The sequence below is a fragment of the Rhea pennata genome, chromosome 4 (genome assembly GCF_028389875.1).
Source record: "Rhea pennata isolate bPtePen1 chromosome 4, bPtePen1.pri, whole genome shotgun sequence".
In the NCBI taxonomy this organism is placed as follows: domain Eukaryota; kingdom Metazoa; phylum Chordata; class Aves; order Rheiformes; family Rheidae; genus Rhea; species Rhea pennata.
Window position 1 is genome coordinate 56,262,700 of NC_084666.1, and position 23,498 is coordinate 56,286,197.

The 23,498-nt window shown below is 38.8% G+C and overlaps 1 protein-coding gene across 1 annotated transcript; it reads right to left on the reverse strand.

Annotated features, from left to right (window-relative positions):
• Positions 1–675: 675 nt before the first annotated feature.
• Positions 676–16,998, reverse strand: PLK4 (polo like kinase 4). Its single transcript, XM_062574946.1, has 15 exons — positions 16,267–16,998; positions 15,398–15,493; positions 15,181–15,295; positions 12,475–13,507; positions 10,881–10,981; positions 8,906–9,279; positions 8,360–8,464; positions 7,855–7,957; positions 7,228–7,377; positions 6,192–6,322; positions 5,383–5,474; positions 4,859–4,997; positions 2,931–3,071; positions 1,925–2,031; positions 676–1,223 (listed from the first exon to the last, which is right to left on the reverse strand). The coding sequence occupies exons 1-15, from the start codon at positions 16,996–16,998 to the stop codon at positions 1,124–1,126; spliced, it is 3,519 nt and encodes a 1,172-aa protein (XP_062430930.1). The 3' UTR covers positions 676–1,123.
• Between the last annotated feature and the right edge of the window lie 6,500 nt (positions 16,999–23,498).

A 23,498-nucleotide genomic window follows, 5' to 3' on the forward strand; every position in this document is an offset into this window, starting at 1 on the left:
CTCCCACCACCCTTCCTGCAGGCAGCTTGTGGATCTGACTCTAGAGCCTTTCCCCTGGGTTCCTGTTCCACCTTCTGCAGTAGGGGAAGATGGTGGGGTGAATATCTGTTTAAATGTGAATGCAATCACCATCAGTAATAGCATACTTCAAGCATTTTACTTACTTTAAAAATAGGTTTTTATCACTACTCCAGTTTAGGTATTTATAGTATATTAACACAACTTGTAATGTATAAAGTAGCTAAGTTGCTGAAATTCCTGCAAAATGACAAACTGACCCAGTTAGTGCAGTGCTGCAGTTTGCTTTCCCATCAAATGCTTTAATTTTTTAGTCAGCTATATATCACTTAGAGAAAGAGAACTCTGTGTATTAATACACAGAGTGCTCTACAGTTTAATTTTTTGGAAGGAAGAAGTTAAGTAGAAGCAAGTCTGTGCAACAGTTCTGTACTTTTTTTCCCCAAACTTCACCCATCCACTGAATCCCTAAGGAGGATGCTCAATATCAGGTCAACTCTATTATAGTCAAACTTCTGTACTTAAAGGAAAAGGCTCTCACATCACCATCTCACCATCATTTGATTATGAAATGAACCAATAGATCTGGACAATTACCACTGCATTTATTTTTTTATATATATAAATGCTTGTGCAGGGAAGTTAAAAGCTGCTGCTACAAAAATAAAAACATAAAAACAGCTATAAAACATATACATATTTACATATATTTCTTGTAGGATGTAAAAATACAAGTTATTTACAAGTACAAACACTTCAACAGCACAGATGCATTCTCCTTGATTGCTGGCAACTAAGTGAGCACAGTGGGGGGAAAAAAGTACACCACGATATTGACTTAGACAATTTCCGAGAAGTTTCCAAGTTGAGGTTACGTAGAAGTTAGTTGCTCAAAATTTTACTTGAGCAAGTTTCTGTGTCATTCAGGAAGAATATGCGTTGTAAGATGCTTTTCCAGCAATTTGCAATACATAAAGCAACCCTTCCTAATTTTGACCAGCTTTGAGAAGAATTTTTGATAGTCTGAGTGAAATCAGTCACTTTACTTGAGTGCCAGTGAGTGATTTTATTAAGCTGTCACATCCAGAGACCTGCTTTGCTTTAATTAATGGGAACCAGCTGGATTGGTAAACATCACAAGAATAGAAGATAGACAGTGCAACTTCTCTCTGATGTATTCTGGCAACTTATCATTTTCTCCATACCTAGAAAGGCAAATAAGAATGCAAAATTTAAATGCTTTATAATATAATATATATAAGTATATATACTTATATATAAGTATATAGTATATATAGTATAGGATAATTTTTTCAAAATTTGGCTGTAAATAGACAAATCACTAAAGTAGAGGAAAATATATCTTGACACATTAATAGGAGTTTGAAGGCTTAAGTCCAGGCCTTTCTTCCCTACATGTATTTAACTGAAACAGTATTTCAGATTCAGAAAGTATAACTTAAAAATATTTTAGTCTGAATAGAGTGTATATTACTGCCTTGAACTTTTCACAGAGGAAGCATGTTACAAATGTAGCCAGAGAAATGCCCAGTGTCCAAAAGACATCCAAAACTTGGATCCAGAATCTCCAGATCTATGCATCACTTGTTACACTATCTGCTAGCAGATTACCTCTAAACCCTGACAATTAAAACCCTTAAAAACAATTTTTTGAAGTATTAAAACCTTGATTTACAATCCTCCCTTTCTTTTAAGAACTATAAACAAAGGATGGCTATACAGTAGATACCAAGTAGTAGGGCAGCTCAGTGTTTTTTTTTTTTTTTTTTTTTTCCCAAAATCATTTGTCAGCCAAAATTGAGTCAAAGCATTAGGTAATTCTTTGCTTATTCATTAAATAATGAAAGAAAACTGAGGGTTTTTTTTATAGCAGTAATAGGCTCACCTGGTTGTCTGGCCATCTGGAGATGTGTATGTGATAGAAGAAACACCTGCTTGTGCTACCAGTTGTGATCCATCATTAAACTGAACCCATACTGCTCCACTGGTCAGCTAATAAAAGAAGTTGCGTTATAGTTTGAGGACTTAAAATACAAGATGACACATTTGGAATTATTCTAACAACTGAAGTTGAGCTTTTTCAGAATCGAAGCACCTTCGGTATCTAGATCAGTCTTTCAATTATTAAGATTAGTACATGTACTACTTTGAAGCAAGCAGTAGTCTCAGGAATTGAACTGAACTTCCAAGGTCTCAAATATCCACTTTTAGTCATCTTTTTCAAGGGAATTAAACACAAGTACCTTTAACTTAACAGCTCCTAAAAAAATAGTAAAGAGCTGGACATGAAATAGGAGGATTGCTTTGTGGCAGTTCCTAACTACATACATTTTAAAGTTTTTATTTAGTATCATAAACTGTAGTTTGTTATTCTGCTAGGACAAAAAGCTTATTTTATCTAAATTGCAGAGAACTATTATTTTCTAAACTTAAACATGTACTGCAGGAAAGAAAGATGGTTTTTATAAGGAAACAGATTTTCCTATCATATAGGCAGATTTAGTCTTCTTGCACAAAATTGGTGTAGTTGTTAAAAACATTCCACCCCAGCACCTTTGCTTATAGGGACTTTGGTCCACTAATCTAACAGCTTCAGTTTTCACTAGATTCAAGTTTTAATGAAAGAACTGAATAGGCAATAGTAATTACAGTAAATTTGTGATAAACAGAATTGAACAGTTACTTTAGTTTCTTTACTCATGTAGTTCACCATGATATTATCTTACTCCCTTATTTGGATCTTTCTACCTATCAACTTTCAGGTAATTTAAACTAGCTTTAAACTTCATGTGTAAACAACGCATAAAGCTAATAATTTAAAAGTTTTATATCTCAAATTTAATAGGAAAAAGTGAATGGACTTTCCTACTTTATTGTTATTTGTTACTCACCTGAGAAGCCCAACCAACATTTTTCACAAAGACAGATTTTAAAAGTTGGGCTGAATTTGGACTGCATTCCTTTTGATGAACAGAAGAGCAAGCAGTTTCAGTAACATTCATCATAAATGTAGACTTTTCATATGATACCACCTAAAACCAGGAATGCACAGTATTAGCAACCTTAACAAAAGTCCAACTGATTATATACACTAAACCAGTCTTTCTTTTTTTAAACCTTTTTTAGTCTAATCAGATGTACAGAGAGATTTAGTCTGCATGCTTCATGTAATAGCATTATGTCTTTAAAAAAAAGAAAATAAGTCTTCATATGACTTTTCACTATATTGAAACCCAGCATTATGACAAGTTTTTCTACTACTTCCCCATATTCAGAGAAGAGCGGCTTTCCCAAAGCAGACTTTTTCTACTTAACATTTTTTTTCCTTGTTTGATTATCAAATGAACTCTCCATCTTCAGAAAAAGTCAAATCATGGTAGGTTATAAAACAGCCCTCATTCAGGTAACAACTTGGCTAATATTTTACAAAGATACAGGTATTGCTATTACTTGAAGACTAGAATATTGACCATTTATGAAGTAGAAATACAAAGCACAAGGCACAGAAAGCACTTTTCCCTTTCAGTGTGGAAGCTTATATCAAGAATAACATTTCTGATAGAAGGGGAAAAAATCATTTTATTGTGGAATTCTACAGTATAGTCTGTTATAGTTCATCATTTTTGTCCCTAAGCCTAAGAATTATAGGGGATCAAACAGGGAAGGCCTTTAGGACAACAGTATCACTACTGTCTAGGAAAACCAGGTACGCTTCAACAAAAATAAATAAATAAATAAAATTCCACTGCTCAGGTATCTCTTCCAATAGTCAAAACAGATGAGATGCTGTGCCTAGCAGTGTTTAAGATTCACAGTTCAGTGAAGAGATGCAAGTCAGAGGAAGTCTCTGAAATAGCTTGGTCAGGAAAGAAAGGGAAATCTAAATAACTACAGGAACCTGAAAGAGGGAAGAAGCTGTACTTGACAATATACATTTCAGTTCAAGCATAAAGAAACTGACAAAAATGATCAAGAGTAACGCAGAAAGGCAGTTGGGCATTGTGTTATTTGCCTTAGAAATACATACCTCAGAAGAGGAAGCAAACAGTAATTTCTGAAAGGCTTACAAAAACATAAGTGTTTGCCGTATGGCAAAAGAAAGAGTTTGAGCGGCAAGCTCTCAAATTCAAACTCTGGTGAAGGGTAACTAAGTTAATGGAGGAAGGAAAAAAACCCATGATACTATTTCTGAAGCCCTAAGGAATTTTTCTTGCAAGGTCCATTTTGATCAATTGAAAACTGGCATATTCTGCACTAATATGTGCTTGAGAAAAGAACAGTGATCAAAGCCCATGTAAGTTCAACAAACTTTATACACAAACTCAGTGTGCCAAGACCCTAATGTAATTCATTCAGCTATGGAAGCTCTATAAGGACTGTGATGTGGTAGTTAAAGCTTAGTAGGCCCTTTTAGACAAGCTGGATGAAGTTGCAGACAAAGCCTTGCTGGCTCTACTTAGGTACACACAAAAATTTATGCAAACAGACTTTTGTTTTTAAACTAGCACTTGATTTCAGAACAATGACTGTAAGTGCTAATACCCTTTGTGGCTGCCATTTGATATACAAGCTTGAAGGTGTATCAGAGAGCTCTTCAAAACAAGTCAAATACAGTACCGTGCAACATGAGAAAACAATCCAAGTTATGTTTCTGGGGAACACCTGTGATAAAGTTTTGAAGGACAGACTTTTCAGATGATCTTAAATCTAGATATTAGTTATATCTGCTGTCTGTAAAAATTAATTCAATTAGTTTAAATAAAACAACATTTGAATTCCTATGGACTACCAGTCACACAGTGTGTCCCTGTGAACTTACAGGAGTAACATCTGGAGTTTGAACAGCAGTACAGCTGACAGCCATATTTCCATCCAGTGCCATAACTTCTTTCATACAGCTTGTGTCATCTAATGATGGAGGTGCTAGAGCTTGTGGTGATTCAGTATTGCCAGGTTTTCTGGGGAGGAGGAGGAAGAGAAATTAGGAATTTAACTCTCTTTTTAAAAGGGAGTTAAAAACATGAAGAGACCTGGCTTTTTTATTACAAACCATATGGAGCACTTAACAGTACAACTCTTCTGCAGACTTCAGTTTTTGTACATGCTAGTTTTATGTCTAGATTTGTTTACACTACCAGCCTCAATCCACAAATTTATTTTATATTCTTATCAAAGGAGGGTTTGCAGGTCTAAAATAGGGTGTGCATACAGGCTGTCAATAATTATCTTTCCAATGACTGTCAGCTTTAGTTAAGAAGCTCTGGCTTCTGCAAACATCAGCTGCAGAAAGACAGTTAGTATGGACATTCAAGTATCTAAATATTTTAGAAGTGACAATGTTACCTTCCAACAATTATTGGAAAAAATGGAACACTTCCACTCCTCTTTTCTTCTTCCAAAACAGCAGATTCCAGTGCAAGACATATACGATGTCCCTGGAATTAAAATGAGCTTGTAACAATCTTTAACTGAAAACAGTACAAATGTTTTATACATTTTCAGTGTGGCAGGTAAGCCTGTGCAAGGAAATGCTTTCTTTGATAGTAATACTGATAATTAATGCACTAGTGAACCACAAAGGCAATCCAAAAAGCTATACTATATCAAGACTTCCCTAGTAATTTCAGCACATCTGGGACTGTTCTTAATCACGTGCCCTCGTCTTTTAATAAGACACTAAGGGACCATATTTCTGTTCCAGAAATATAATAGAACAGAAGGGAGGCTGAATAGGCAATCTGTAGTATACTTTTTCTAATTCCCAACTTCACAGACATAATAATTACTCTGTGACCACTAATTGGGTGACATGAAACACAAAGAGGAAAGCATAGCAGGCAGGCCAGCCCCTGAAAAACTGGCTTTTTAAATAATTACGTAGAGCAAGTTTGTGTGGCAATTTAATCCCCTCACCAAACAGGCAGAGTTGCTTTACGCACCAGTCAGAATTTATTTTTTTAGCAAGCCTCACTGTATGAGAGCAATAGCTCTACACTGCTATTTGCTCTTAAAAACAAAGGAAAACACAACTCTACCACCCCTCATCACTAAAATCAAAAATATGATGAAAAGCAACTTAGAAGCACTTTTGTGAAAAATATGAATTTTCAGAAGGCTGCCTTTCCACTTAAGTCCAACATAAAACCATTTACCTCATTTGCATGATCCATATATACTTGTATTTCCTTCTTCATACTTGCTTCACTTTCTCCTTTCAAAGTGAAAGATTTCCCTGATTTTTCAATCACTCGAGTCATACCAGCTGTCTTGTGTATCTTTGCTCCTGCAGAAGAGAGTTTTAAGTCTAATTTTTGTAAAGGATCAGTATCCATGAAATACACATTTCTGCCATTACATTCTAGCAGAATAGGTCTTACTGAGTTAAGAATTATTTTAAGACTAAAACCACTAGTGGATGAGCTCTGTGGTAGCAGGAGCAAAAAGCCACTTAAATTGGATCTATGATATTAATGGAATGCCTTTGATGGCAACTGAAGATCACTAGTAAAATAGAATGAATAATGCATTTATTACAATTTAAGAATTGCCTTTCTAAACTTTGATCAGAGACAAAATTAATATGTCTAACAGCATTGCCAAAAATCAATTAAGTAGGATTTATTAGTATTTGCGTATGGTTTAAAGACAGACTCCTGTTCTTCCAATACCTGTACCACAGTGGATCAGAGCTGTTATTTATGACCAAAAAATTGTTTTGGACTGAAGTTATTGTTGGGTATGCATGTGGCAAATCACAAACTAGATCACAGGAGTCTACAGTGAGAAAATAGTAGTCAGTGCATTCTAGTTTATCCAAGGCAGACTTAAAGAGAGCTGATCCCTTCTTCCAGTCAATGTTCTCAGTAATATTATTGCCTCAGTGACAATGGAAAGCTTGGACCTTCTCATTTTAAGTAGCTAACCATCAAACACAGATAGAAGAGCTCACAAAGGAGAACAAGGTAGGGTTAACACCACCTTTGTAATATGCATTCCTTAAAGGACATTATCAGCAAGGAACTAATGAATAAACTAACTTGTGGATGCTAGAATTACAGCCAAGTGGCAAAACTCTCAAAATCCAAGTATTTTCTTCAGCTTGAAGTGTTCACTAGTATTTGGCAATGTTTTAGTGCAACTTTGTAATGATTTAACTATTAGCATAAACAGCAAAAACGGAGTACATACCATCATAAAAACAAACTTCAACATCTGCAGTGGGTGAATTTTCCATCAACATGCACTTGGCATATCTTGTATAGAAGGTAACTTTGGGGGTTTTTGTTCTCACCAACTGCACAAACTTGGCTGCATACTGGTATTTTTTCCAGTACTTTTCTAAAAAAATAAAAATATTTATCAGAAAGTCATCAGATTAAACACTGTGAGCAAATTCTGAGATAAATTATTTTAAGTATATACTTTTCATTTTACTATTACCTAAAAATGGTGAGCGATATTTAAGTACTTTACAGAAGTATGTTGAAAGAAGGTAAGTTTATTTCCACTCAGTTTTCTGAAAGCATTTATCTTCAATATCTATTTCTTCAATTAACACAGTTCAGAACATCAACAACACAGGAAAGTGCTGCAACTCCATATAGTTTCCATATAAAATTGCTTCAACCTGCAGGCTTACACTTTCTTGTAAAGTTTCAAAAACAATTTCCAGTTAAACTGTAGTTTGAATTTTATTCTGGAAGGAGTTTTATTCTGACTATCTGAAAAGTAGTGTTTAAAAACTAGTATTAGTCTCAGAAGAGACACATTTAAAAAGCACATTGATCATTTTCAGTTTAAAACAAACTTCATTACCTGGCAAGTTGTCGAAGTTATACATACAGATGTCTTCAGGAGGAGCAGGAGGTCTGTCACCAAGAAGGAAGCCTCTTCCTTCATTTGGATGATAAACTGCAATCTACCAAAAGAACAACAAAATTACATTTATAGTTGCAACTTACTGTAGCACTCCCTACTTAACAGCTATGGAAATAAGTCACAATTTAGGTTAAATCAATTACCATAATTTAACAAGCATTCTGTTCCTCTAAGTGATCAGAGAACAGCAGCAGTTTTTAGCAACGCTTCACCTAAGTGAAGTCCAGCAAAAACATAAGTTCAATTTTGCTCTGAAGTAGTTGCTTGGTACCTATATTGGTATGGCTGCACTATGGAAGAAAGATCAAATTCATGGCTATGCATATTTAAGTATTGCTTTGTTAATCTTCATGAAGTGATTATTTGTTGACAAAAAAAACTCCAAAGAACAGAATGTTGTTAATACTTAATACGACAATATAGAAATCCAAAATGTACTCACCACATTTCCATCACAAGATATTCTTAGAACTTCTTTCACAAATTCTTGTGAATGGTGTTCTTTTAGAAATTCCATACATACTTCCCCATTATCTAGAATGCTCACCTAAACATTAAAAATACAAGTTAGATATAGCAACAAAAAAACCCTTACCTTTTGACAGGATGAGACAGCATTTCTTCCACAAACACTTTATAAAAAGCAGATTTTTTTTTTTCCTAGCATATACTGCAAAGTTATAAATGGTTCTTTCACTAACTTTTGCTGTTAGCGCTGCTAGAACAGAATGCTTCAACATGAGCAAAAGGTGTAAGCCTGGCGTGTCACGGTGTGGCTTCACGAGTAACAAAGCAAACTCAGAGCCAGGTAAGCCGTATTATGATCAGGGCATAACAGTATTCCATACACAAAAACTATGATGCATCCTGTTAATGTAACTTTATATCAAAGATTAACTTTTATGAAACATGTTTCTGGATTACCTAGTGATTTAGAAAGATTCACACTATATTTAAACTCTTTCAAGTTTTAAAAACTGATACACACCACTGCATTTTTTGTTTTTTGCCTGATCGGTTTTAGCCTGTGAGCAGTGAGAGGGAATACAATACTTCGCAACGTAGGTTTCTGATGTACTGGTTGTTCTTTGCCCCAGGCTTGCTTTTGTTCTGAAGTTGGCTGAAGACCACAGGCAGAAGACGGTTGAATTTTCTCAGACTTGGAGAGAAGTCCAGAGGTGAATTTCTTTGGGTTTCTCTGGTTTATAGAATGTGGGCAGTCAAGGGATGCATCAGGACTCCTTACATCTTTTAAGGCGTTCCATGCATTTCTTGATGCATCTTGCTGTACACCCCGATGATACCGAAAACCTCCGTGTGCATCACTGTTGCCAATTATGTCTGCAGGTGGTCTCAGCTGAACTGAAAGCAGCATAATAGCATGTTGTAGATTCAAGAAGTCACAGTAAGAAAAATACTATTTTATTTTTTAAAAAGCTTTTCAAAAATAACATTTTAGAAAGCCTAAACGAGTGGAGACATTACTTCCTGTCAACATCAGTACTAATAAAATTCCAGTGCTATTTAAAATAACATGTTACAAGATTTCCATTAAGGTAACCATTAAAATGAACGCATACCAATCATTTTGCAAAAGCATTTATCAACAAAAAGACAGATTTCAAATATACACTTAAACAAGAATTAATCTGTTGAAAGATAGTTAGCTTCCATTCAGATAACTAATAGGACTAAGCTTCACTCAAGCTTAGCAAACTGTAGTGTTTTAGCATCAACTGGAGGTTTTAGTACTTAAAAGTTAATTCAATGCAAACTCCAAAGTCCACTTTTTATTTCCACTGTCACTTGATAAAACAACCTGTTTCACATTTGATCTTCCTATAATTGCTGCTCTAGTTTTGATATTTAAGCCTTTTATCAACTCTCTGCCTCAACCAAACAAGTAATATACTCCTGCCATGATAGAGAACAGTTGAGAAGGAACCAAAAATTAAGTAGGATTATAGCTGAAATGCTGTATATTCCAACCATATGTCATATGATTCCAATTCTTGGTAGACAGGAAGGGAAAGAGCCCAGTAATACCAGAACAAAAAAGCCTAGAATGAATTTGTGATTTTATGATTAAATTACATCATTTGCAAGTGATATAATAAGATAAGTGGCAAAGAACACCTCCTTCCCTTCTGTGTCTTTTGTCCTTTCCTCCACCCCTCCTTCTGCAACCTCATCATCTTTCTTGATCACTATGGTCCCATTTTCTCTTAAGGTTTATTTGCACAGTTAAATAAAAGAATCTGTCCAGTCACCTGCCAATCTTTTGTCATTTATGCATTCTTAGAAGCACTTCAGGTCACAACTGAATAATTAAGGTAGATTCTATGACTACATTTTCTTCATTGTGCATTTGTTTTTCACTAACATTACTGAAAGACACAGGAGTGACTTTGTTTTAGAAAGCTAGTCATTTAAATACAGCGTACAATTTCATCATTCTTCTGAAGGCAGTTATATCCAGTTGATCATACTAATCCAGCAGCTTGGGATGAAGAGCGTCTACAAAACTATCTGAAATTTATTCCTGTTTCAGGAAACTAAAATCCTATAGCCTAGTCCAAGAGAGAACAAATCACAATGTTTTCAATGGCACTTTTCTTGCTCAAGAGTGATTCCATAGATGAGTGATGCTTGAAGTCATTGTACCTCTTTCAATATCTGTGCCAACTTTTTTCAGTGCACATTAGTTGAGGATCTCCTCTGCTCTTCATAATAAAAAAAAGTCTGGGTCTTCAGTAGCTTCTATTAACATCCGATCACTGTTATTTAGGATGCCAGTATTACCATATTTATATTCCAGAAGCAGTTATTTTGCCATATCTATAGATACATCTTCTCTTACAGGTATGAAGTAGTAAAATTTAGAAAAAACACAAACATTTACAAATGTTTATGTTATTACTCCAACTTAAATGCAAAAAATATAGTCAATTAGTAACACATACCATTTGTTTGCATGCTTCCAAGCCACTGCTGCATTGTTTCAGTCTGGGACTTCTGCTCTAATAAACCAACATGGGGCTTCATTGGGCAGAGATAATTTGAGCTGCAAAATAGAAATTACACATATCAACACTTACAAAACAAAAGCTATGATATTACAGCTATAGAAACCACAACTCTTCGAGAATGTTTAAAAAAGGTGGAATTGTGTTGTTCTAGATGGCACAGAACATGCTTCTGTTTTCATGAGTAATGCCCAGCAAGTAAAGCATAACAAAAAAACACTATTTCCATAGTAATAAAAAGAAAAATTATTAGTAATCTTTAGTACAAATTTAAGTCTGTTAGCACTCTTCAGTAGAATGTTGGAAGTCACTTAAATAAGAAAAACTGTTGATAATGCTGCCAGCAGCAGCTGTCCTTACACCTAGTTCTCAGTCCACAGTGTAGGAAACACTCACTCTCAGAGAAGACTGAAGGATTTGGCCCATGATTCCAATGGATCTCACTTAGTATAGTAATGAATACGCAGTTGAAGTTTGTAGGCAGTCCTATTACCTAAAGTAGTCTGAGTTTATATGAAATATAGTAAGTCACAAGAATATATATTTTACTCCATTTATTCCTTCTACAGGGCAAAGCGCACATTTGCGTTTTGGCTGAAGAGATTAACAAAAAGAAAAACAAATATGAATCCATCAGCCACTTGGCAGTTGCTAACATGGAAGAGAATGCAAAAGCTATCATATACAGTAGTCCTTATATTTAAATAGGAAAATGTTCTTTGATAATCCATTCATTAAGAAAATAGAGCAATACAACTTCTGAGCGTACACAGATTTAGTGCACTACAAAGAACAGTTCTTGTTGCATAATACTACAAGAAAAGCATGATCAGGTCTTCAGCAACACAGAAAAAACTCCTAGCGTCCCCTGTAACGTTTGATACTTTGAGAATTGGAAGGTATAAGCTGGGAAAGTCCATCAGTGTGAAAAGAGATACCAGGATTTTCATCCACATACTACAACTAAAAGTAAAGGACAAAAGTAAGTTTCAGACAGTTAGCTTTCAGTGTCATTTTCTCTTTTTGGCAGTGTTGCCAGGTTTTTTAATCCATCACCTGAACTTGTACTTCAATAATTTGTTCTTTCCCTTTATCTTGTCTAGCAACAAAGCATAGTTCAAGTGAAATAAAACATTGTATCACAGCAGCAAGTAAATACATTGGTAGGCTATGCTGAAGGCCATCTTCCTTAATCCATGTCTCTTCTACATTTATTAGCAACAATCCCTATTGCAAGTACCACAGAGAATGAAACAACCTCCTGAGAAGGGAAATGAATAAGTAGAAGAGTATTATCAGGATGAAGAAAAGCTACAGTAAGATAGCTGATACACATTTATGAATTTTGGAATAGGGACAGTGGGAAGGTAAATCTCTACACAGCTACAGCAACAATTACCACCTTCTCCTATTTGGTATTCAAACTAAAACCGCAGAGACTTTTGGCATTTAGTACAACTTAGTTCTACAAGAATATATACATTTAATGAATAAGGCAGCTCTAGACTTTGTCTTAAAAAATGATTCTTACTGTGGTTGATCTTTCACAGGTGGAGACATTTGTCCTTCAAAAGAACCAGAACTACTCAAAGTCTTCTCCTTAAATATTTCTCCCATATCAGTATAGCTGTTTGCAGGTGAACAGCATTCTGTGTTTTCCCTTGTTCCTACTCTAGGCTTGGAAAGCAGTTCCATAGAGTGACATCTCTCTGCAACATTTGATATTCCTGGAGTCTGACTATGGGATGTGCCAGACCTGTCAGAAGAATGGGCTCTTCGGAGATAGCGTGAATGTGGCCTCTCTCCAACAAGTTGCATGGCTCTTCCCCTGCCAGATAGGCCAGTTTCTTTTCCCTGAGCTCCCCACTGATTACAAGAACTGCTTCCATCTACAGATGGAGAGTTATTAGAGTTCTTATTTTTAGGAAAAAAAGTAATTTTATTTGGGAGTGGCTGTCCAACTAATAACTTCTTCTTTTCCTTCAAGCAGCCACTGGTACTGAGGCTAGAAGAGCCTGTAAAAGTGGTAGAGATTGTAGCATTTCCACTGTCCATAGAATCCTCTGAAGTTCCTGAATCTTTACTTCGTGCAGAGTTGCACCGAGACATAAAAGGATGATCCAGCACGGAAGAAAGACTCAAACGATCTGCCGGATTTTTTCGGAGCAGTTTATGTATAAGATCTTGTGCCTCTCTTGACAAAAAGGCTGGCATTTCATAATCTGCCAATACTACTTTATTCAGCGTGTTCTTGACCGTGTCAGTGTCAAAAGGTGGCTTTCCAATCAGAAGAGTGTAAAACATACAGCCCAAAGACCACACATCAGATTCAAGTCCATGTGGACTTCTGGTGGCTATCTCTGGAGAAATGTAATTAGGAGTTCCACACATTGTATAATGCTTTTCATGAGGCATTTTCAACTGAGTTGCTAGTCCAAAATCAGCGATCTTGACATTCATATTATTGGTGAGTAAGAGGTTGGAAAGGGTGAGGTCCCGATGCAATATTCCGTGAGAGTGAAGATACAGCATACCCGTAATAATCTGATGCAAGAAGTGTCGGGCTGTCAAAATACAAGAATAGATGTTTCAGTGGTATATTTGAAGCCATAGTCATAAAAATACTAACTTTGAAGTCTGCTGTTGGTCTTGCCTTTTTTTTTTCTTTTAAATAAGGAAGATGTTACATGGGTATTTAAGCGCCAGGCTAATGAGATTAGGAATGACACTTTTTGGTTTGATGCAACTTTTAACCAATACAGCACAACCATATTCTAGAACAGTCCATAAAAGAATGCTCTCTAATGCTGTAATCTGATTTGTTTCTTTGATAATAGAATAACTTAAAGACTGGAAATATTTTAAACTGGTTGAAGCTTTATCTAAAATTAACTTCTAGGAAGCTTAAAAAATGAAGTTGTTCCTCATTTTCAAGAAGAGCAAATACATCAAATCAAGCGACTTCAATATGTGCAGTTCATAAAATATGAGAACTATTTTTTTTTTTAAAAAATCATTAGCAAACTGGGAAGGCCGGCAGTATTTCAACTTTATCTTCTATTTTCATGATACTGGGATAGATTTTTCTGCTCCAATATATTAGCGATTCAGGGAATATTCAAAAGGTTTAGCTTAGAGCTGGACTAATAAAACCTCATCCAGACTGAAAGAGCATTGTTTATCATCACATTTTAATTATAGCAATTTAAGAATCATTCTTTCTAGAGCAAGCAATTTATAGTCCTTCTTCCTCTCTTGAGAGGTCAGATTGTGGAATAAAAAATATTAGTAGAAGCCACTCCTCAAAGGAACAGACTTTCATCCAAACCAATAGCTTAGCAGCTTTAAGAACCACGGCACCATAAACTAAACTATTTCCACAGCAGCAGATCTAAATTAAAGTTTTTTTTTTAAAAAAAAAAACAGTATCCCTTTAATCCAGTTCCAATCTAGGTTCAGAAAAATCTATATTTCATAGTTCCATAGAATCAGATTAGAAATTAATAGAGAAGCAGGTAAACTGGAATAACCTGTGCAAGTGGTGACCAGCACATAAACTTCGGAATTATAGGGACAATAACCACTGAATCCAGACCAGCTGGAACCAGAACAGTTTGCTTTTTGCTGTGCCCTAAAACACTGTATATAGTAACTTGGTTATTTCATTCTAGCATTTCTTGCAAGCTCATACCTTAAGAAGCTACATGTAAACAGTTAACTGCATTATTTCCATTTCTACACAAACCTTGAAACACAGTAAGTATTTCCAATGCTACCATATAAGACAAGTCAGAATCTGTAAGGTTTTCTAACTGGTAACATGTAATACAGCAGTATCGACATGAAGAGGTACTAATCTATAATACAAAGAATAAAGCTCAGAATGAGAATGTGCCAGTTTTCTCAAAGAGAACTTCTCACTTAAACTACACTTTAACAAAGTAATCTGGTGTAGGAAAGTAAGCTCTACCTTAAAATCACTGATGTGTTTTTTTTTTAAACCTTATATAGCACAAGATGCTGTAAGTGGCTTAAGCAGAATGTACATAGATATTCAAGTGAATAGATGTAATTTATCTCTAGATTAATCTCAACATTATCACTTATCACCAGATTACAAACTATACAAAACTGTTTTGGAGTGATAACAGTTTTAAATATTTTCACTAGAATGAAATATTTATTGAATAAGCCAGAATACTGAGGCAAAGAGATAGCTATGTAGAAAAAAGCTCACCTTCTTCTTCTGAAAAGGGTTTCTTTCTGTTCTTTATGTATCTGCTCATTTCACCATTGTGACATATCTCAAGTATCAAGTACACATAGTTGCTATCTTCAAAGTAATTATAAAGCTAGAACATAAAACAATCAAAGAATTAAAATATTTTGCAGAATATATAGCAAGTCACATGACTTTCTGTACAGTCCTCTGTACAGAAATACATTATTCTTACCTCAAGTATAGATGGATGCTTCAGCTGACAATGTATTTTCACCTCATTTTGAACCCTCTGTACCATTCCAACTTTGTGCATGGCTTTTTTATCTATCTGCAAATGGAAGACAAATTTTCAAACACTGCAGCATTGATTAGGTACATGTTAGTTTCAAGTGAACTTGAAGCTTTAGATATTCAGTGTACATTCAATTCAAGAACTCTTAAACATTGGCCAGCTTTCACATAGCTTTACCTACTACATGCTTTTAACATGCAAGTATCTTACAAAAAGTAGAGGAACATGATGGTTCAAAAGCAGACAGACATGAACATGTTTAACACCAACACTAATTTAAAAAAAAAATCTCTTCATAATTCTGTCAGGCATATAGGCTAAATACAGTTAATGTTAGAAAAAGGTAGTTAAATGAAAGTATTTTCACAAGTTGTAAGACAACCTGGCAACAGATAACCCTAGAAAAAACTAGTTTCATTCACAAAGAAATCATCTCTCTAGGCAGTCAGGGTAGTTTCCAAGGCTAACATACACTACTGGGCAGCAAGCTGTTCCATGTGTTCAGGACCCCTACAGCCAAATGAAATCCAAACCAAGTTTTTGTGACCACAAATTTCTTAACTAGAATTATGGGTCTGCCTGGCCAACCAGGGTATAGTATTTGAGCTCAATTTCTTTTAATAACAACATGAACATTCCCATTAATTATTAATACGGTCTTTCTGCTTGTACTACGTCTTTCAGGACAGAGTCCTAATCTAAACACCTGTTACATATGAACAGGCAACCCAGGCACTGACACTGAACCACTATGCCCAGCCACAGGTTCAGCCTCGCGGGGACACTGTGCTCCCCGCAGGCTAACTTACCATTTTGATAGCCACTTCAAGGCCGGTTTTTAGGGACACCGCTCTGTAGACCCCAGCGAAGGAGCCTTTCCCCAGGAGGTTCCCCACCTTGAAGTCCTGCAAGATGAACAGAGAACCGCCGTCAGTCGCGGCCAACCCTTCAACAGCACCGACGAACCGCCGGGCGCCCCCCGCGCCGAGTCTACCTGGACGGAGGTCTCGGCCGCGCAACGGCGGGCGGCAGCGGGGCCCCGCAGGAAACGCAGCCCTCGGCGCGGCATCCTCCTCCCCGCAGGGCGGCCGGTAGGCACTGCCGCTGCCAGTGCCGCTGCCCGCGCCCGGCCGGCGGGCCGCCTTCCCGCCGCCTCTCCCGCCGCTCCTCGGGCGGGGGGCAGGGGTAGAGAGCGGCGGAGAACCCTCCCGCGGGCCCGGCTGCCATGGCAGCGCCTGGGGGGCCGCGCCGCCGCCCGGAGAGCGCCTCCCGCTCGTCACTGCGCGGCGGGGGGAGGAGCCGCGCACCGCCCCACCGGCCGCTTCCCACAAACAAGCCGCTTCTGGGCGTGGCAGGAGGGGGAACGAGGCCGCCGCTCCGCTCCGCCTCGCCCCGCCGTTTTGTGCCTCCCTCTGCCGACCCGGCACCCGCCGCGAGCCCGCGCCGCCATTTGGCAGCGGGGTGGGGGTTGGGGGGGGGGGGAGTGAAGGAAGGAGGCCTCCGCTCCGCACCTCGATTCTCTCGCCGATGCAGGTCGCCATGGCGGCGGCGGCGGCCGCCGCTCTCCGCGCGCCCCCGCTACGAGTCGTCCCCCAGCTCTCGGCGGCGGCGGCAGCTCGCCATCACGGCGCCCGCCGGCGCCCGCCTCGCCCCAGGCCTGCTCGCTGCCGGGCCCGGCGGGCTCTGCCCTCCCTCCGCACCTCCATTTTGAAAAATCGCGCCGTTAGCCCCCGCCCCGCCCGCCCCACCCCAGGACGAGGCTGCGTCTGACGTAATCACGTCACGCAGACGCGCCCGTGGCGCCCAGGGTAGACGCGATGGGCACCGCGCATGCGCAGGGCGTCACGCCTTGCAGCCGTTAACGACGCGGGGAGGGAGGAAAAAGAGGGGTGCTGCGCATGCGCGGCCGCGTGCGGCGCGGGGCGCGGGGCTGTGGCGCGGGCGCCCTCGCGGGTTCCCTCAGCGCTGCCGCCGCCGCGCAGCGCCTGTGTCCTACTGCGCGGGGCCCACGGGGACCTGACTCCGCTTGGGCGCTGTCGCCCTCGCTGCTCGCCCTAGTGGAGGCCCTCGGGCCTGGGCGATAGGTCGAGCTGAACTGCGAAGTCCTGCTCCTCGGTGGTTCGTGGATGACTGTGAGCTTTCCCAGTGAAGGTTAAAAAACGATGCCCTCGTGTAGGAATCCTTTTAACGCTCAGCAGAGAGGTTTTATTATTATTCAGACACTATAACCAGGCTGTGCTCTGGGTGAACCCTCACAGAGTTCAAGAGCTTCCATGCAGCGTCCTGTCCTACAGCTACATACTAAGCACGAGGTGCAGTTGTCTCTTACCTTCCCTGGTGCCAGCTGGCGCCCAGTTGCAGAGATGCAGCGTGCTTGCCTCGGGTGTAGAGGCTAGAAGGATGCGGAGGCAGCAGGAGGAGGAGGCTCAAGTGTGGCCGGTAGGAAGCAGGCGGGGAGCAGCAGCTGCCCCCCGCGGTGTGTGAGGAGCCTGAGTGCTGCGCGGGAAGCTCGCCCAGGGCTGCCCCACAGGAGCAGCTGAGCACAGGGCACTGTCCCAAGTCACCCTCCCATAGGGACTCGGTCCACAGAAGGCAGAAGTGCAAGCTGCAGCTGTTGATCCTCAGATCCCATTTTTTTTCTTGACGGTAGGTAGCTGTATGTCATTCCCCCCCCTCCCCCAAATACCTGAAAAAGCTCACACCAGTGAGGTTTTGTAGACTGGTGGGATGGCGGTATTGCTTCTGCTGACACTGTTGTAGGCTTTTGGGGTGCACACTTGAGGAGCCACCAGGCCTAGGTTCAGTTCACTTTTCTGCTTGGGGAACCCACTGGAGAGTCATCTGATTTGGGGGCTTTAGGGCTAAACTAGCTACTGGAATAGTGCAAGACAGTGACTAACTTCATAGCCTAGCATGCTATTAGAGCACTGAGCTGAAAGTTGTGATGCTTTGGGTCTCATGCCTGCTTGGATAGCTTGTGTATTGCTTCGTATGAAATACAGAAATTATGGAATGGAAACTTGAATGCAAACATGAATTAGGAGAAAAAGGAAGGGTTTTTTTATATTGAAATACTACTGAAGTGTTGTATTTGAAAATGCTTTTTACAGAAGAAGTAGTGCTTCTAGGAATGGAATATGATTTGTGATGCTCATTATCAGGCTGTATAAAATGTATACATGATATTTTGACCTGAATTTATTAAGGGACATAATATAGCAGGATCATTTCAGTAGATGCACCATTTTTTTTTTATTTATGGAGGGTATGTGCATGCTCTGAAAAATAAAGTAGACTGAAACAGAAGGGGGAGCTGTCAACACATCAGGCAAGGAAGAGGCTCTGTACAGAAGCCTAAATCTTCCAACCAGAGAGAGGAGGACTCCTTTTTTGCTCTTAATCAGAGCTGTTGAAGTGCTCTCTTTTTCTCACAATCTGAGAGTGGAAAGATCACGTGTAATCATCTTGCACAGTGGAACATTGAGCAATAAGAAGTCTTTTTGAGACAGTTTTTTTCTATTAACGGACCAGGTCAATTAATCTCACACTTATATTAATCTTGATTCTTTATCATTAATAAGTTATAAAACTTTTTTTGCAGTTTTAATGATACAATTTAAGACATTATGAAGCTGTTTCCTTTAATTGTATGTAACTTTTTTCCTCCAAAGACCTCAACAGTATATATACATGTTTTTTGGGGGCCTTCACTTCATGATATGTAAAGTTGGAATAATAACATGTTTGTTTCTCATAAATATGGTAAAATGTTACTCATTGATCATTACTCATCTTCATTTTTGTAGTCAAAACTAATATTCTTGCGAGGTTATAGTTTGGTTAGAAAGTCATCACGGTTTTGAAAGTAGAACCCAAAGGTTTTTAAATTACCAGTAACAGATGAGAATCGAAAATACAGAAGAGTGGTTGAAGTTTATGGAACCATTTGTTTAGAAGGGGTATGATACAGAGGGGAGAGCAGGCCTGGCATGTATTATTTCATAATTTAAGTTTTGTTGTTTTCCATGCTGTGAGGCTTTCCTTCATGTTCTAATTTCTTCTACTTTGGAGTAAAATGACTTTAGTGGATCGGGGTGTGTTCAATAATACTGTAACTCTTCCTCCAGCACCCTTGTTCTGAGTTGCATTTCTAATCTCTCAATGCTGCTTCCAGTTGCAAGCCATGCTTCTGCAGCTAAGTTCCACCTGAGTTTGTGACATTGTTCAAAGGTATTGCAAACCCTGCTTTGTACTGTTAGTCTCTTCCACTGATGGGAAATGCAGCAAATTTGCAGTAGAGGTTATTGTTGTAGTTATTGTTAGAACATAGTCCAGCTTTTGTTTGAGTTGTCTTCTACGAAAATAAAAAGTGATGAAAAAAAAACATACAGGCAGAACTGAGAGGCTAAGGCAGAATAGCAGGTTTGATCCATTTGTGGGTTTAGTTCCTAGTTATATTGTTTTGTTTTCAGAGAGTTCTGTTTTAAACCATTTTTCTGGCGGTGTTTCTGCCTATGTGCTTTCTATTCTGTTGTACTGGAGAGTGAGTTGTTGGTCTACTGTTTTCATACAAGACTTCAAAGTTATTGCAAGACCTTGCTATGTTCTATGTGGAATATATGATAACATGAAATCCTTTAGCTATGTAGTGCTGTCTCTGTGTGCATGTATGTGAAGAGAGAGAGAGTCTTAAGTTTTCTGTGTCCTTCTGCTTCTTCATTTTGCTTAAATAATTTCAAAAACTTCTGAAACGTGCAGCTGATTGGATTTTGGGAAAAAAAAAAGAGTGAAGAAAATCAGGAGTGAATCTCATTATAACACCTGTGCTTAGCATGATATTCTTTATGATATAAATCTTTCTTCAACTTGAGACATTGATGCATCGTAGGGCAGGAGCCTGCATGATTTGCCTGTTGGTAGACTTTCAAACCTACATCTGAATTATAAGCTCCTCCTTTCTAAGGCTGCCAGTCCACACTAGCTTGGATTGAGCGATGGCAGGGTTGCGGTTGTCTCACCTGTCCTTTCTGATGTGCTGGCAGTGCTGCTTGTTTAGCTGAGTGGCAAGCCATTCAGGAAGCTGAAGCAGCTAAAAGTCAGTTCTTTTTCAGCAACATTAGGTTTTGCCCAGCTTCCTGAATTGCTTCGTTGTGTGATTGCGTGAGCCGTAGTTGCAGTGCGAGGGAAGGAACAGGACCACAAAATGGAGAGGGAGGGAGGAAGGGTGGGAGAGCAGCAGCTCTCTGACATGGGTGGCTGATGCTGCCGCAGAATTGCATCTTCGGGTAGAAAGTGATGAGATGAAGTTAATCTGGGGAAAAATTAGTCCTATATTCTTTCTATTCTGTTGTACTGGAGAGTGAGCTGTTTCTCCTGTTTTTGCATGAGACTTTAAAACTCTTGAGAGACTTTATGTTCTGTTTTATGTAGAATATGTGATAAAATGAAATCCTTTAGCTATGTAGTGTTGTCTCTGTGAGTGTACGTGCATGTATGGGTAGAGAGAGAGATTCTTAAGTTTTTTGAGTCCTTCTGATCCTTCATTTAGCTTCTGTTTATAATATCAAAGTAGCAGTTAGACCTAGTCAACAGCATTTCATGTCTAACATTAAGCACAACATACCTGTTTTTACAGGCTGGCTGCCTTCAGCTGATGCTGGGTATCGTTGTTTAATCTTCCTTCCATAGTTAAGGTGAATTTAAAATGTGAGGGAGCATCTTTAAGCTCTATTACCTGGGCAGTTTGTTTACATTCTCATGTGCTTTTCTATTCTTAGCTACTCTGTTAAAATTAAAAATCGTCTTTGACCAAGTATTCACACTCAAACAGTACAGTGATCTTGTGCAGGTTCCTTGCACTGAATAAATCCAACTGAAGCAGACATGACTGTATATTTCCAACTTCTGTTTCTCCCTCTGTTCTATAGTGCGGCTGTTCATGTAGCTACGAAGTGAACCAGATCAAGGAATTGTTTTGGGCTTGAAAAGAACTTTGTTGTTGTTGATTAATCTGCCCTCTGAATCACTCCATCTCATGAGCAACTTTATTGGCTGCCTCTGTACCACTGGAGCACTCCTAAAGAGCAATTTTGGCTAGGACAAGTGAGCATCCAGGGTACAAAGAGATGCACTGATTCAGTACTTCACCTTCTTTTGTGTTTGCCAGCGTGTAACTGTAAACTTAAACAGTTCCCTCACTGCCTGCCAACTCTCACTGTTGGAGTAGAATATGGAGGTGGCTTGTAATCGAGCTGCGCTTTCCTGTTCAGAGAAAGAGGCTGCTTTGTAAGCTGCATGGAGTCATCCACTCCTTAAGGGTTGTAAAATGCATCTCTGTTAATTGTGGCTAAGTATATGTGACAATTGGTGAGAATTCTTAAGCGTGGAAAGGAAGGTGTGTAACTGATTCTGGTTTGTGGAACTGGGCAACATTGACAGTCATCACTGGTTTGCAGGTTAATTTTTTGGCTTGGTTTTTAATGTGAACAATGATGAGAAAAGCTGCGTGTGTGAATTCATGTGTGAAAAGTATGCCTGATCTGTATTCGTATTGAGGGTAAGCTACATCATTAATCAAAGTACCCTGGCTGACATCATACAAAAGACAAAACTTGTAGGTGGAGGTAGTGCCTTTTTGTATCAGCTACTGTAGTGGGGAAAGTATATGTACTTTAGGGCATAGGCACTGGTTTCTCTGAAATTCAGTTGCATAGTGTGAGCCATATTTCAGGTTGGATGGTAGTCAGAAGACTATAAATAGGAAGTCCCCTGAAAATGATCATATTTCTTGCATAAGATTGAGAAGCAGATGTCATTGTTTACTTCGGCTTTTTTTTTTCTTCTTTTTTTTTTTTCTTCTTTCATGTCACCTAGTCCCCATTAAAAGGGGAGCCAGAGAGTCTTTGGATTTTCAGCAACTGGGTAACTCCTCCTCTGGTAATTGTTTAGCCAGTAATATGCTAGTTAAATGATGCTTACCACCATCTGACTATAAATGCTGAGTTAATTTATGACTACGTGGGTCAGGCTCTGCTGTCAGCAGAGGCAGAACTTAAAAGAAGAATTAACAATGTAAGAAATCCCTTGCTAGCTCTTTTATCAAAGAACAAATATCTAATCTGATTCTCATTGTGAAGGTGTTTAAAGAAATGTCAGCTTGAATTCTTCTCAAAATAATTTTAATACAGTAATAGAAGTTCCTTTAAATAAGTCATGCAGGTCATCTTTCAGTTTTATTGCAGGAAAAAAACGTGAAGATCTGTAGGGTTCTTTCATCAGTGAAGAATTTTATTTAGAAATCTGAGTCAAAAGAGGAACTGAATAGAAAGAAGAGTGGTTGAAAGGTCAGGTAAAATACTTACAGATAGAATACAGAAATTGGGAGAAAGAGAGGAAGTCATCCTCCCTTCCTGCCATTCAGCTTCATGCAGGTGTCACTGTAACCTTCATAAGTCAGCGGAGCTCTTCCAGTCCTTCCCTTGAGAGTAAGGGAATACAACAGATTTCAGAGTAGAAAGTGAACAAGACCTGTCATGACTGCAGCTTGCAGCAGTGACAGTGGTTAAGGAAGTGGTTAAGGATTGGCCTGTGTTCAGAACACTGCATGTGTATTGGGGTGCTGATTGTCTCTTACATATAGTATTAGGCATATTAGGCATTGAAAACAATTATTTTAAATTTGATGTATTTTGTCTGCATTCGCTAATTTTATGAGGTCAGGTACTTGACTTTGCTATTGAAGTGCATCATTGAGTATCACAAATCACGCGAGTTGGCAGAGGTGAAATGTCAGTAGGTTACAAAAGTAACCACGTAGGTAGAGTTCAGCTCTTTAATCAGCTTGTTTGTTCAGAACATCTCCTGGTATCTGATTGTTCCTCATTAAAAAGACCAAAATTTACCTTAATTTACATTCTTACTGAGTCAGAAAAGTTGATAAAAACCTGGTGGTAGAGGCCACTTACTAATTCAATGTGTGTATCGTTAGTAGAGACTGTAATGCTTTTGAGATACATGCATCTTTAGTATCAGTTATTTTGTA

Excerpts from the sequence above, each read along its gene's own strand:
- PLK4 (XM_062574946.1), bottom strand. The coding sequence starts at position 16,998 with ATGGCGACCTGCATCGGCGAGAGAATCGAGGTGCGGAGCGGAGGCCTC. Across the intron at positions 15,296-15,397 it reads AGCATCCATCTATACTTGAG|CTTTATAATTACTTTGAAGA; the intron begins GTAAGAATAATG and ends TTTATGTTCTAG. Across the intron at positions 3,072-4,858 it reads AAACTCCAGATGTTACTCCT|GTGGTATCATATGAAAAGTC; the intron begins GTAAGTTCACAG and ends TCCTGGTTTTAG.